The following is a 15,536-nucleotide window of genomic DNA, read 5'->3' on the forward strand; positions in this document are numbered from 1 at the left end:
TTTGTGAAATCACAAGGGATTATGGGAGAACACAATGGCTCCTTGCACATTGTATTTTCTGAAAGCATCCCCATAATAAATACTGAGTATGCCGTTTTCCTATTTACAAGATGTCAGATCTGAAAGTATCAAGCAGGTGTGTGAGGGCTAAGTCCTAAATTGGATTTTATGGTGACCACTGGTGTTGTCAAAGCCAACATGTAATGTGGGCTTTTTCTAGGTGTGGATAGACTATAAAGTAGTAATAATAATAATAATAATAATAATAATAATAATAATAAAGGAATCCAATTGGAGTAAAACAAAACTTTAGGACTTATTGTAAAGGCCTAGATATTGTTGTAAAGGTCAAGATTCAAAGTGTTGAATTTTGCAAATAAAGACGTTGGTCCCTTTCTTTAAAACCAGGAGTTAGTAGGCCTGTGGTGATAGAAAGTGAGTGCCTATTCCACAGAAACAGATGCTGTAGCATCACATGAGTAAAGCAGCACCCATACCCAGTATTACCCTCTACTGGCAGATCTATCACTTTGCCTCTGGCAATCAATAAAACTTTAATGGTTATATTTTTATTTCTAAAAGCATATATTCGGGTGTGGACCCAAAGCTCTGCACATTAGAGTATGTTTTTTTCTTAATATAGGGAAGACAGTGGTGTTGAAAACGTGGAATAAATGATATTATAAGAGTTAAAAAAAAAACCTTGTGTGACATTTAGTTCAAGGGAAATAATTTATTCTTGGAGTAAAAGCTTTTGTATGAAGAGGAATTGAGACTGACCACACCAGAGCAGAGATTCCATATCCTTGCTTTAAATACTAGGAGAAGGGTGAATTTATTAATTGACTTCCCAAAGTCTTTTTTTGGCATTCAGTGCCTACTTTATAACTTTCGGCTCTTCAACATCGGTAATGTCCACTGATTTGAAGAGGCTGCTAGAGGAGGGAAAGTATAGATATTCCTCAAGTGTATTCATGTAAATTTTGCATACTCTGACTTTTCTGTCAAAGTATTATTGACAACCTAAGGTGCCTTTCCTATAGAAAATTCTTCCTTTCACTTTTCTGCTAGTTTCCGGGAAATAACCCCTTATATATTTAAGGCTGTGCTTGTACAATATTTTAAGTAATTTAATAGATTTTAATATAAATTATAAAAGGGTACTCCAAGAAGCTGTAAATAAATTAAACAAAGTTTAAAATTATGTAGAGAGCTAAAAGCATTCCACAAATTTGGGGTCCTAGTACAATAATTAACTATGCATCTAATTACCTTAAAGGAACACTCATTATTCAGAGCATAATTCTGGAAATGTATGGTGGAAGGCTGCATTCAAAGGGGCACAGTGTAAGGAATGAAAAAACCTTAAAATTATAGGCAAGCAACAAAAACATTTAATTTCAGAGATTTAAATACAGAGAATACTTTTCAGGATCTAAAAAGTTGTGGAGAAGACCATTTCGAAAAGAACACAACTGATTTTCAACTTCTTGATAACAAAGTTAATGGATGATGATAAAAATAGAAGCAAATTAAGCATCAAAATATTCCATTTAATTTAAGAAAAAATCTATATATACATTCTAACTCATGTCATTTCAGAATAAAGAAGAATAAAAATTTTGTAACTTACAGAAGAATAATGTCCTACTTTATAAAGCAAAAATTGTATGTATTTACTCCCTACACTATATACAATTAGAACACTAATATGAACATTTTACTAAAGTCAAAGTGTTTATCAAAAGGTGATAATGTCCAAAGAATTAAATCATAATTCATCATTTATTACAAGTGTGTGCAATTTTATCACTTGCTTTATTTCATTCTCCCTTCAAATATAATTCCAAACTACATTAAGTATTGATTATTGTTTTGACTCAGTTGGCCAGAATTGATGCAACCCTAGAAGTTTCAGTAGAGAAGAGATAGCATAGAAACAAAGGAACAAACAAACAAACAAAAACACCTTTGGTTCCTCAATAAACCAGGAGAGAGAGGAGAGAGAGGGGAAAGAGAGAGGGGGGGAGGGGAGGAGGAGGAGGAGGAGGAGGAGGAGGAGGAGGAGGAGGAGAGAGGAGGGAGAGAGGGAGGAGAGAGATGAGGAAGAGAGAGACAGGAGAGAGATGAGGAAGAGAGAGACAGGAGAGAGAGAGGAGGGAGAGAGAAAGAGAGAGAGGAGAGAGGAGGGAGGGGGAGAGAGAGAGAGAAAGAGAGAGAGAGAGAGAGAGAGAGAGAGAGAGAGAGAGAGAGAGAATATACCAGAGCCCTGTCCCATAGCTTTTTCTGCTCAAGGCTGATGCTCTGTCACTTGAGCCACAGCTCCACTTGCAACTTTTTGATGGTGATTAATTGGAGATAGGAGCTTCAAGGAGTCTTCTGTCTGGTCTTGCTTCAAACCTTAACCTTCAGATCTCGGCCTCCTTAGTAGCTAGGATTACAGGTGTGAACCTCCAGTTGCAGGAGACCAAAACTCCTCTGTGGACCTGTTTCCTCATCTGTACACAATGTGATTCCTTTCTCAGTTCTAAAACTTCAGACAGAATGAGAGGAAAACATAGCCTTCGAGCAAAGAAGAACAGTGGTTTTTCTTTGGCTTCCACTTCCTTTTTCTCAAGTCACCCTAACCTTGTCCCAAACTCTCTTGGCACTACCATGACTGTCAACTCAGATCCCCGCGTCCCTCACTTCTTTCCCCACTGTTAGTAGATTTCTTACCCTCCTAACTACTGAGAAGCTCACGATATTGATAGGGTTTCACGACGACAACCAAGGTGAGCAGTGAGAGGTGGTGGGGTTACTCTCTGCTTCATTGTAAAGTTGGAGGGGGGCTTAATGAATCTTTGAGACAGAGAGAATTCAAACAAATATGAATTCTTACAACTATTAACGAATTATTAACTAGTAGGAATATTATTCTACTCATACGAGCATCTAAATTCATAACACATTGTGCTCCAGGTACTTTAAAGTCTTTCCTCACAGCACCCACCCCTGGAAGGTGAGTACCATTATTCTCAGGGAAAACATGCAGAAACATAAACCCGGGCTTACTTGCCCAAAGTTCACCAGCTTTTTAGGAGCAGGCTAACTAACTTTAAGCAACGTCTAGAGAGCAGAAAAGAGTAGATTAATACCCACAGGGCACACCCACAGAGAGAGCAAGAGCGCCCAGGAAGCTTGTGGTCCGTGGGCTTTTTAAAAGGGGAGGGGTCCCTTTAAGGGAAGGAAGAGTTTTCCCACCGGACAAAAAGTAACTCCCTATCAAGTAGAAGGGTTTTCTCCGGAAGGGAAGAGGGGCTCTCTAGGAAGGAGGGGGGGGGGTGTGGTCCCGGCTTCGTAGTGGGGGACCCTTGGTCTATTGGCTGGGGCAGCACCTGACCCAGCCTTTCGGGACCATAGCTAGGGGATTCAGAGGGACCTAGGGCCGCGCAGGCGAGAAGCCAGGGGCGTGTGGATGGAGCCCAGCGGGTGACGGAGGAGCCGGGGGCGGGGGTGGAGCCAGGGGGTGGGGAGTTTTGTTGGGAATGGAGCCGGAGGGTCCGGCGGGTCCGGCGGGCCCGGGGGTGGCGAGGTCGGAGAGGAGAGGGAGGACGGAGGAGCCGAGGGCCTCGGAGGAGCGGCTTGGGGAGGAACAGCTTGGGGAGGAGCTGGAGGGCTCCGAGGTGGCGGGGCCCAGGGGCGGGGCGGCGGCGGGACCGAAGGGTGGGGCGCCCGGCGGGGCCGCCGAGGAGGGGCGGCGCGGGGAGCAGCGGGAGCTGCAGCCGCCGCGTCCAAGTCAGCTGCCGGTTGGCCTGGGCCGGCGGGACAGCTCGCAGGAGCCTAACTACGAGCTGGTCGAGCTGGTCGTTGACGAGGACGCGAAGCCCAGTCGGGAGCAGGAAGAGAAGCGCTGGGTGCGGGGCTTGGAGGTGGTGGTGGGGGGCGGGGAGGTGGAGCGCAGGCACCCCCAGGATAGGAAGGCCACCTGGCTGGGCAGCCCCAGGTTCGGGGAGTCCGACGATGACGCAGGGGAGGGCACGGCCCCCAGGAGCGAGTATGGCACGGTTGTAGGATCCCAGGTGACCGTCCGGCGACCCACCGTCCGCTTCAGTGTAGGCCCCTGGTCGTCTCGGAGCCCTTCCGTGCGGAACGTGGGCTGCTGCCTTTCGGACATCAGTGCCATTAACGAGCTGGCGATAATGGGAGACCCCAATCTTCTGGAAATGGTGGAGGAGGAAGGTAGGAGTCCGGGGCGTGGAACTGAGGACGGGCGGGCTGCACGTGGGGGGTTCCTGCCAGCCCCGAACCCCGGGGATCCTGGGGGACGTTGGGCAGGCGGCGGTGGAACCCGAAACCCGGGACGTTCGCAGCTGCGTGGTGCGCCCTGGCGCGAGACTGGCGGCCGGACTGACAGCCCTGGCCTGGGAGGGTTGGGCTGGATTTCAGCGATTTTTCCCCCCAGCTGGTCCGGTTCTCTGTGCACCACCACCCCCTCCCAATCCCTTGATTCCTTGCAGCCCTTTTTCCAAGTAGCTGCACACTGGGCATGCTCTTTGCCTGGGATTCCAGACTGGAAGGAGGGATTCCCAAACCAAGGCTTGGTTTCCAGAGCATGACAGCCACTCCACCTGCTAGGAACTGGCTCCTGTCTCTTTTTTTGCCACCCTCTTGGGAAAGCTGACCTTTCTTGTTTTTCCTTAATGAAGCTTTGGTTCTCTTAAGAAACACTTGTCCACTTTTTGCTAAGATGTTTCATTTGCACGGACCTATAGACCTATATTCTGTAGATCTATTTTAGTAGGGCCTTCCCCCCCCCCCCGAAATGCATGTGTATTTCTGCTGCCCTCTTAAGAACCTCAGTCCCTTCCATATTTATTTCCTGTGCTGTTTAGTCTATATAAAACCTCATATCTTTGCACATTTAGATCTAACAACTCCCTATCCTTAGAAGAGCAAATCTGTTTATTATCTGTGTGGATTGACCTGCCTATCTCAGGCACTTCATGTCTGAGACGATGTGTTTTGAAAGTTCATTTGTGTAACAGTGCCTCATGCCTTTTAATTGCTATGTAATATTCCATGGCATAAGTACATAGCACTTATCGATTGTAGGCATATTGGCCATTGACACCTTTAGCTACTAGGAATAGTGCTACTATGAATATTCTTCTTTAAGTTTTTGTATGGGTCCATGTTTTGATTTTCAATGGGTACAACTCCAGGAGAACAATTGCTAGATCACCATGTAGAAGTTCTAAATTGGATATTCTAAGAAATTGCTATCCTGCTTTGTAAGTGTCCACAGTGTTTTACATTGGGAGCCAGTTTCTTCACATTATGCCAACACTTGGTAGTCTGCCTTTGTGAACTAGCTGGCTCTGACTTTGGTTTGCATTTCCTCCAATCACTAACATTCAGATGTTATATACTTGTCATTTAAATATGTACTTTGGAGAATGTGTATTCAAATTATTTTGCCCATTTAGAAATGAGTTGTTGTTTTTATTACTGATTTGTGGGAACGACCTCTTTATATGTTATGTATACAAGTCCCTCTATGGAATAAGGGATTTGAAAACATTTCCTCCCATTTTGTGAATTGTCACAAAAATCACTTGAAATCCTCATCCCACTCCTGCCTTAGTTTTTTGATGCAGAGCCTGGGGCCTGACTGTTGTCTACGAGTTTCTGTTGTTCTTGTTTGCTATAGCTCTACCTCTTGAGCCACATCTCTACTTCTGGCTTTTTGGTGGCTAATTGGAAATAAGAGTGTCACGGACTTTTCTTCCTGGGCTGGATTTGAACTGCAGTACTCACACCTCAGCCTCCTAAGCAGCTAGAATTGCAAATGTGATCCACTTGCTCCCAGTTTGTATCCCCCACTTTTAAATAAAAAGTGATTTGAGGATAGACATAACTAAATTTGTTTAAAACCTTAAGAATTGCTTTGATAAGTGAAGTGGGCCCTAGTGGCTCATATCTTTAATCCAAGTTATTCAGTAGTCTGAGATCTGAAGACTGCAATTTACGCCAGCCAGGACAGAAAAGTCTATGAGACTCTGATCTCCGTTTAGCTACCAAAAAGCTAAAAGTGGAGCTGTGACTCAAGTGGTACAGCACTAGCTTTGAACAAAAGAATTTCAGGAATAGTTCCTAGGCCCTGAATTTAAGCCCTATGATATACTCTCTCTCTCTCTCCCTCTCTCTCTCTCTCCCTCTCTCTCTCTCTCGCTCACTCTCTCTCTCTCACACACACACAGATGTATCAAATGTATTTGCTACAGAAAATGTCTTATTTTGTGATGATAAGTCAACTTTCAGAAGTAGAACACTGGAAGGGATTTTCCCCCATATTTATTTGAATTTTTTTAGCCTTGCTGATAATTATTTCCCATGAAAATGTTCACTATTAACAGTCTAAATATTTCTTTTTATAAAATCTGAGTCAGTAATTACATACAATTGGACATGCTGATATAAATTGAGGCAAGCACTCTGCCACTAGGCCATATTTTCAGCACATCTAATAATGAGAGCTTGAGATAAAAATGTGAACTCTCCTCTCCCCCATCAGTCCTGAGGCTTGAACCAGGGCCTGGGTATTGTCCTTGAACTCTTTTCCCTCAATGCTAATGCTCAGCCAGGTTGAGCCACAGTGCTACTTCTGGTTTCTGGGGGTCAATTGGAGATCAGCATGTCATAGACTCTCCTGCCTGGGCTGGCTTTGAACTGCAACTCTCATATCTCAGCCTCGGGATTACAGGCATCAGCCACCAACTCCTGGCTAAACCTTGTTTCTTTTAAAGGAACAAAATAATACTCTCTATATAAGGAAGAGTGATTTCAATATAGCATTACAGAGGTTTATACTTACTTTGTTGAAGTTCAGTGTAATTTTGGTTCAAGTTGATGTTTTGCTTACTAGACTCTATAGTCAGTAGCATTTAGCATGGCTTGTTTATAGAATAAATCTATCCTGAAAGGTTTCAGATGCTTTCCCAAAATGATTCAATTTCCTTGCCATTGCCAATGGCCATTGTAATTTATTCATGTTTCCTCAAGATCAAAGCTGTTCTGATTTTGATGGAGGTGAGAGGAAAGGACATTAGTGAGAAATACCATGCATTTGATAGTTCAGTGACTGCACTCACCTTTTGTGTTTCATCTCCATCACAGATGAAGAACTGGAGCAGCAGGCAGACCTGGCATTGTTGAGAGCAGGGGCAAAGCAGAGGGGTGGCCAGAGACCACATAAATGTTACTTATTTTTGGTTTCCCTGTCTACTATCTGGACCTTGGTTACGGCTGGAGTTTTATGAAAACGCCTTGCAATAATATGTGTTGCATTCTTTAATACTAGTAACTAAATGGGCTTTTGAAAGTCCACTTTCAGGTTGTCTTTTATTTTTATATTTTTAGAGCTTACTGATATAAAAATGAAAGTGATAACTGAAAAAGACTAAAGATTATCTAGGATTTGTAGCATTAAGTTTTAGCAGTTACTTTTATTTCTTTGTTCCAAAGTACAAATGGACTTTTAAGAATAAAATCACCCACACATGCAAATACTGTCTATGTTAGACATTTCTTAATTACTTCAGGTAATTAAATATGAGTGAGTTAAATAATAGATCCACATGTAAGTGATAAGCTATTTTTTTCTAGGAAGATAGTTAACCTCAGCTTTCTGAGCATACCAGTTAATGACACATTTCTAAGATTTGTTACATTTTCTGAGTCCTTTTTTCCACAGTTGAATACAGGTGATCAGAAGTCTCCAATTTGCTTTTCTCTGACTGTCTCCCAATTTTTAAAGTGAAATTATAACAGCCAGGTGTAATAGGCATTTAAATAGTTATGTAAGCAAACACCCCTAGTGAAAATATTACCATTGCTGGAACTGAACCATTGCCTGGCTAATGTGGTTAAGAAGTTCCAACTGACAATAATAATTTTTTCATTGACTTGTGAACAATCAGTGTTGGCGGTGGCAGTTTCGCAATTCAGCAGTGGAAACAGTCTTAAAGTTAAATGTAAAGTTTCTTGGCTCCATTATGCACTATGTTTAATCAAACTGCATGTGAATATTTAATTTCATATACAGTTGGAGTGATTTGACTACAGGATTCACTCTACATGTATATCATTATGTGATTTCATAGATATGGGAAAACACTGTCATATATGCAGTCTGTTGTTGACACAAATGTTGCTATGCCAGCATATGACTGTACCTTACTTTATCCTGCTGGTAAGAGTGTAAACTGAGAGGGACATTTGGTAATGCCAGGGCTATTTTTGAATGCTGATTTTGCTGGGTATTGTATTCTTAGTAATGTGCTTTCAGTGAAAACTCAAACCTCAGCCTTTGTGTTGAGTTTCCGGCATATATTAGTATTCCCCGAAGTGACTGGTGTTAAAGTCTCCTCTCCCTGATTTCTTGCTGGTAGAAAGAGCACAGCAACTTTGATTGCTTTTAGAGGAAGTTGGGGGGAATATCAAAATGCTGACTTGGTTTCATGTTGTACCTCTTCCAACAGGCCTGTTTGACAGAGGGTTGACAATTGCACACTGTTATCATATTATACTTTGTGAATGTGAACATGTGTCTGATGTGTGAATATCTGTTGAGAGAGAGACAAAGTATGAGCAAGATAGCACTGTGGAAGGACATAGATCTATGCTCTGGAATTTTTGTACCATTCAGGAAAGGACACATCTTGCAAAATGTGCTCCTGAGCTAATTGGGAGAGAAGGTTTGATAGAAGAATACCTAACCTGACATAAAGAATATGGAAGGAAGAGTGAGCCAGGGAAGGAAGTGGTTGTTCATTCTAAGGGAAGAAAGGAGATTCAGGAAAGTGAAGATGTGAGAGAACTGGAAGTGATGGGAGAGGGGGTGGCCTGGAAAACTCACCCTCCGTTTTCTGAATTTTCAAGTATATTACATGAATTTCCATAGGAGATTGAAAATGATTGTTCACCTGGTGAAAAAACACTAGCTGCAAAGTCATTAGGCGGGGGAGGAAAACTTAGCACTTTTCATTTGTCAACTAGTTTGTGAGAATGGAATTATAAACTATTCTGTAAACTACTTGATTGTTGCATGCTGAGAACCCTCTCTTGTTGAATGAATGTTCTTTGGTGAAAAAGTGACTACTTTTGTGAACAAGAAAATAAAATCCTTCCTAAATCAGTGTTTCAAGTACCATAATTTGAAACACTAAACATATATTTCATATAATTGTATTTGTCTTTATTTCTTCTAAGAAATATCAATTCATTTGTGTGTTAGTATAACATAATATCTGAGGCTGGGTTCTTTAAGGAGAAAATGGTTTTAGTCAGCTCACCATTTTTGGAGCTGACCAAGATCAGGTGTCCTCATCTGTTCAGCCTGTGGGCTCTTGGCTGTGTTACCATATGGGAGATGGCATTGTGGCCATGTTGTGTTAGAGTGGGAGATCACTTAGCAAGAGATACTCAAGCGCCTGGCCTTCTCTTTTTTACAGCATTTTATTATCCAAGGAACTACCTGGGGTCCCTTAGGAATGACCTAGTGTTTTCCCTCACTGATGCCCTCAAAGGTCTAATGACCTCTCACACAGACAAGCCACGGCTCTTCAAACTTCTACTTTTCAATTTGACCACACTGGGAACAAAACATCCAGCATATGGGGCTTTGGCAGACACAACCAAAGCATAACTCCACCATGGCATAAGAGTGTGTTAAGTTACTCTTCTTTCATTCACATATCCAATCACAGATCACTGGAACATTGTTGAATTTTGAACTGTTCATCAAGAAATGATTCATGGTAAAAAAAAAAAAAAGGACTCTCCATGATGGTTCTTTGTAATGTATATAATTCCGAATATTTTAAAATTTATGTTCTCTTTTGTATGAGAAAGCCTACACTCAGAAAAGCTAAGAGAAGCCAGGAAGATGAAGTACATGCCATCCCACCTGCTTGGGAGATTGAGGCAGGAGGGTGATGAGTTGGAGCCCAGCTTCCAGAAGGAAATAAGACCATATCAAAGACATAAATAAACCAAAAAGGGCTCAAGTGAAATGTTAAGAGTCCTTGGCTGAGTATCTACCAAGGCCTTGGATTCAGTCCTTTGGACTGAAATTTAAACAAAATAAAATGAGTAGCAAAGCTAAATGATACAATTAAAATTGGTTAGTTTTCATGCATTGGTTATAATACTTCTTAAAATTTTTAAATATTTTAATATATTTAAGTAGTTGTACAAAGGAGTTTATAAATATAGCACATGTTTGTCAGTGTCACCCATTTCAACATTCTCACCAATCCATCCCAACCCCCCTCTTCTCTCACTTTAATTTTCTTGACATGTAACAAAGCAGTTTATGTATGCAATGCATCTCGATTTGTGTGACCCCCCCTTTCAAAATTTATACCCTCTTCCCCACTTCTTATTTTCTTTAATGTTGTGGTATATATATATATATATATATATATATATATATATATATATATATACACACACACTGAATTCTTTTATTTGTTTGTTTGTTTGTTTGTTTGTTTGTTTGTTTTTGCCAGTTCCTGGCCTTAAACTCAGGGCCTGAGCACTGTCCCTGGCTTCTTTTTGCTCAAGGTTAGCACCCTGCCACTTGAGCCACAATGTCACTTCTGGCCATTTTCTATGTATATGGTACTGAGGAATCAAACCCAGGGCTTCATGTATACAAGGGAAGCACTCTTGCCACTAGGCCATATTCCCAGCCATATGTACTGAATTCTTGACTGCATTCTATTAATCAAGAGCAGATCCTGTAACTTAGTTAGAACACAGAGAGTGTTTCAACTTTATTCTCACACTCTAGAGTCTCTTCTCATTTGTGAGGAACAGCATTTCAGTACCTCAAGTATATGAACTTCAGATAAAACTGAATCCTAAATATACTATATTCCCTATGATATCATGCCCATGCTATGCTATGCTGTGTGTGTGCATGCGTGTGTGTGCGCGCATATGCGTGTGCTGATATTGGAGCTCTCACTCAGCTTTCTTGTTCTTTGCTGGCACTGTCCCACATGAGCCAAGCTGCTAGGTTAGCTTTTTCTCTTTAAGTAGAGATGAAAATGTGGTACATATACACAATGGAATATTGTCTATCAGAAAGAATGACATTGCCCCATTTGTAAGGAAATGGAAGGACTTGGAAAAAATTATACCTACGTACTTTAATAAAATTGAGTGAATGTGTTTTCTCTTTTTAAAAATGCCTTATAACATTCTTCTAACCCTTCTGGTGATTCAACTTAATATTAATGATTTGTATCCTCTGGGCAAAAATGAGTTGGGTTGTTGCACTTTAAAATTCAGTTTATGTATCATATCTAGTACTGTTCTGTAAGTTGAATTACGTTTCTTAGATAGCATTAAAGGCTATACGAATGATAGTTCTTTTATAATTTTGGAATGTATACTAGCTTCCTAAAAACATACTTATTTAACATGATTGTTAAGTGGTAGCAACATTTTATTTTGTTCTTGTGATATTTTGTGCAAAGATAATTCCTATGTGGGAATGTTTTCACGTCAAAAATACCTTTCAGTGTTTTTCCAAGTTAGAAACACTAGGAAATAAGAATAAAAATTCTCTGTATAAGATTTTTTAATATTAGAAAGTATTGAAACCTGTATTTTTGTCCAGTTGACTAAAGGGTATAACCTTTTTGAAGATAACTGTGAATTAGAAAACTAATTTATCCCATGTATAAATTAGTAGTGCTTTAGCAGCATTTTCTCAACAACTTGCCTGTTACCATTCTAGAGAATAAGCGTAGAAAACATTAAAGTTCACATGAAAACACAGAAATACCAGTGGATACACATGTTGGTTGTTTTCCTCTCAGTGTGCTTTTGGCACTGAATTGATGACTGAATTGCTCAGTTAAAGTTATTTCTAAGTAAGAGAGCTTATGTTGTTCAATAATAATTTCAGTATTTGATATGTTCCTTCTAGATTATAAACAGATTTTAGTGAGATGACTTTTGGGGAATGTTTTGGACAATTTGACTCCAGCAAGTTTTTTCCCCCACATTTTCTTATTGTAATTCTTCTTTGAATTTTGTTTGTTTATTGAATTCCAGTTTTCTCCTTGTGTTGATTTTCCAACATAGCCAGAACAGTTGTCTAGTGTAATATGTTTTATGTTCCTTATTTCCCCCAGGGACAGCAACTAATAAAGAAATGGAATTTGCTTTCCAAGTGAATGAGGTAAGTTAATGAAACATGTATTAACTTCTCTGTAAGAAAGGACCAGTGCCAGGTTAGCATACTATCCACATGAATAGTTAAGTCTTTGTGTTTCAATTAAGTAGAGTTAATTCTTTGAAAAGATAATAATTTGTCCTCTTTATTTTGATCTATTTAAGAAAGGAAATAAAGAGGAAGAAGTTACAAATTAAATATAATCAGAGTTTTTTAAAGTAAGACAATGCAAAGTTCTAAATCTGCTTGCTTTTGGAATATTTACTATATGCTTTTCTTTTGTTGTTGTTTGTTTGTTGCATTTTTTTCTGGTTCTTGGGCTTGAACTTAGGGTTTGGTCACTGCCTCTGAGTTCTTTTGCTCAAGGCTAGCACTGACCACATGAGCCACAGCTCCACTCCAGGCATTTTGGGGTGATTAATTATAAGAGTTTCATGGACTTGCCTGCCCAAGCTGACATTGAAGCACAATACTCAGATCCCAGCCTCATGAATAGCTAGGATTATATGCATGAACAACTGGTCCCCAGATCTATTTTCACTTTTTATTGGCTGTTTTCAAACATCATCCAATAACATCTACTAGATTTTTTTTGTTCTATGATCATAAGTGAGCTCTTAGTCTACACAGGAATTTTGGGTCATCTCTGTAAGTTGCTGCCCCTCTTAGCTCACTATGCTTGATCCTAGAGACTACTGAGAAGTGAATATGTGCTCTTAGGATAGTGTTGCATGGTATGTGGGTGGCTGAGTTACACGAGGTTGTGGAAACCGATCACACTAAGGGAAATGCTTTAATTACAAATAGCCTGTGTGTATTTATATGCATGTGTGAATTTTTCTCTTGAGTTATCATTTCATATTCTTAAGAATCTTGCTGTTACATTTCCAAGTTCAGTTTTACAATTTCAAAACAATGATAAATGGTATAACACAGCCAGTTAATTTTCTCCTATATAGAATTCAGTATGAGTAAAAAAATAGCACTCTTTATTTTATTTATTTTTGCAATGTAGTAGTTCTTGGCATTTATTAGTCCACAGAGTCTTTTCTTACTTAATAAAATGGTCTACCACGTTGTTTTTCTCCCTCAGCCACTCTTTATGTCTCTCTCCACAAACACCCAGAGACATACATAATTATAGACACTCACAGATACACATATGTCCTCATATGTGCATGAACACTTAGGGTCATGTATACAGACAATTTTACATATACTTTCAAAGGTTTCACACTTTTCTTGAGTTTCTCCTTTAGTATTGTGCATAGAGAATTGTTTTTCCTTTTTTTGTTGTTGTAGCAACTTTAATGGCCCATTTGCTTCTCTCCCACTATTATTAATGGCATTGCGTTTCCTCTGTGCTGTTAACAGGATGTGAGCAGTAGAGAATCCAGCTTTCTCATCAGTGAACAAACAGTGGTAAGCGGCTACCAGGACTTTCCTTGTCTGCTTGACATAGAGGGGGCATCTCTTTGTACTCTGCAGTAGATGTAGCATCTTTCTTGATCACTTGTCTTCAGACCCTCATACATGGTACTTGAGAAATTATTGCTTGAAAAAAAATAGTGTGCTTTTCATTTTAACCCATTTTATTTATTTGCATACATGAACAGTACAAGAAGTCACACTGTGTCCAATTTTGTAGGCATGTTCAGTATATTATTGAACAGTATATACTCCTTTAAGCTTTCTCCATCTTCCTCCCATTTTTAAATACACAAGATGTGTTGGGATTATGGACCTGTGCCACCACACCTGGCTTAGTAAATATTTATCTAAAGAAAAAAATAACAGTAGACTTATTGACTAAAAAGGCACATCAGGGGGCTGGGAATATAGCCTAGTGGCAAGAGTGCTTGCCTCTCATTCGTGAAGCCCTGGGTTCAATTCCCCAGCACCACATATACAGAAAATGGCAAGAAGTGGCGCTGTGGCTCAAGTGGCAGAGAGCTAGCCTTGAGCAAAAAGAAGCCAGGGACAGTGCTCAGGCCCTGAGTTCAAGGCCCAGGACTGGCAAAAAAAAAAATGGCACACCAAATATAGCATTTGGTTGGTTTCTTAATATTTCCTATTCTTACAAATAGAAAAATGAATGATCTATAGTGTTGATCTCCTGTCCAAATGTATATGTATGAGGATGGATCTCTAATTGAGGCTGGGATTTCTAAGGTTCTCTTCAGTATGCTTTCTCCATTACTTTTCTTGTCTATAAACATATGCTATAAAGACCCCAAACGTTTCATTGTTTGGTGTGTAAATATGCTATTTGGGATGGTGAGAAGATTTATTTTTCCCTGAGTACTAATCTTTAGTCTTCTGGATTAGGGTTGTAGAGGTGGAGGAAGTATACTGAAAAGTAAACTGAAAATTTTCACATTTGTTTTCTTTTTCTTCTGTTTTGGGTTTTTGTTTTTGTTTTTGGCTAGTCCTGGGGCTTGTACTCAGGGCCTGAGCACTGTCCCTGGCTTCTTTTTGCTCAATGCTAGCACCCTGCTACTTGAGCCACAGTGCCACTTCTGGCCATTTTCTGTTTATGTGGTGCTGGGGAATTGAACCTAGGGCCTCATGTATATAAGGCAAGCACTCTTGCCACTAGGCCATATCCCCAGCCCCTGTTTTTGGATTTTGAACATGGAAAGCATTCACGTGATTTCAGAGTTGAAAATTATAGATCAAATAAAGTTCAGAGAAGCCTAATAAAGCTTACACAATTTTGGTGACACTCATTAAGAAACACAATTGAGGGGCTGGGGATATAGCCTAGTGGCAAGAGTGCCTGCCTCGGATACACGAGGCCCTAGGTTCGATTCCCCAGCACCACATATACAGAAAACGGCCAGAAGCGGCGCTGTGGCTCAAGTGGCAGAGTGCTAGCCTTGAGCGGGAAGAAGCCAGGGACAGTGCTCAGGCCCTGAGTCCAAGGCCCAGGACTGGCAAAAAAAAAAAAAAAAAAGAAAAGAAACACAATTGACCATGAGAAAACAATGCCAGAGAACATCCCAAATCCTAAAAAAGATAGATGCAAGTCACCCACCCAAAGTTTAGACTGAGTTATGTTAAAGTTAGGTCTATGAAAGATTAATAGGAAGAAGTAAAGAACTTTCAGAGAATACTTCATTATTGTATCATCTTTTCAATACCAATGTATGGTCATTTTCTTTGGTTTATTATTTTAATTATTTATTTTCTTTGGCTTTTCCTCCCTCCCTCCCTCCCTCCCTCCCTCCCTCCCTCCCTCCCTCCCTCCCTCCCTCCCTCCCTCCCTCCCTCCCTCCCTCCCTCCCTCCCTCCCTCCCTTCCT

The 15,536-nt window shown here is 40.4% G+C and overlaps 1 protein-coding gene across 3 annotated transcripts in view; it reads left to right on the top strand.

Moving 5' to 3' along the window:
* Positions 1 to 3,722: 3,722 nt before the first annotated feature.
* Positions 3,723 to 15,536, top strand: part of Ano5 (anoctamin 5) — a 46,971-nt gene continuing 35,157 nt past the window's right edge. For 2 of the 3 annotated variants that reach the window (XM_048360282.1, XM_048360284.1), the window contains exons 1-3: positions 3,914 to 4,221; positions 12,192 to 12,238; positions 13,607 to 13,654. In XM_048360282.1, coding sequence (XP_048216239.1) covers positions 4,182 to 4,221; positions 12,192 to 12,238; positions 13,607 to 13,654 — 135 coding nt within the window. In that variant the 5' untranslated portion in view covers positions 3,914 to 4,181. The other variant, XM_048360283.1, reaches the window with a different exon arrangement.

This window comes from Perognathus longimembris, chromosome 13 (assembly GCF_023159225.1).
Source record: "Perognathus longimembris pacificus isolate PPM17 chromosome 13, ASM2315922v1, whole genome shotgun sequence".
Taxonomy (NCBI): domain Eukaryota; kingdom Metazoa; phylum Chordata; class Mammalia; order Rodentia; family Heteromyidae; genus Perognathus; species Perognathus longimembris.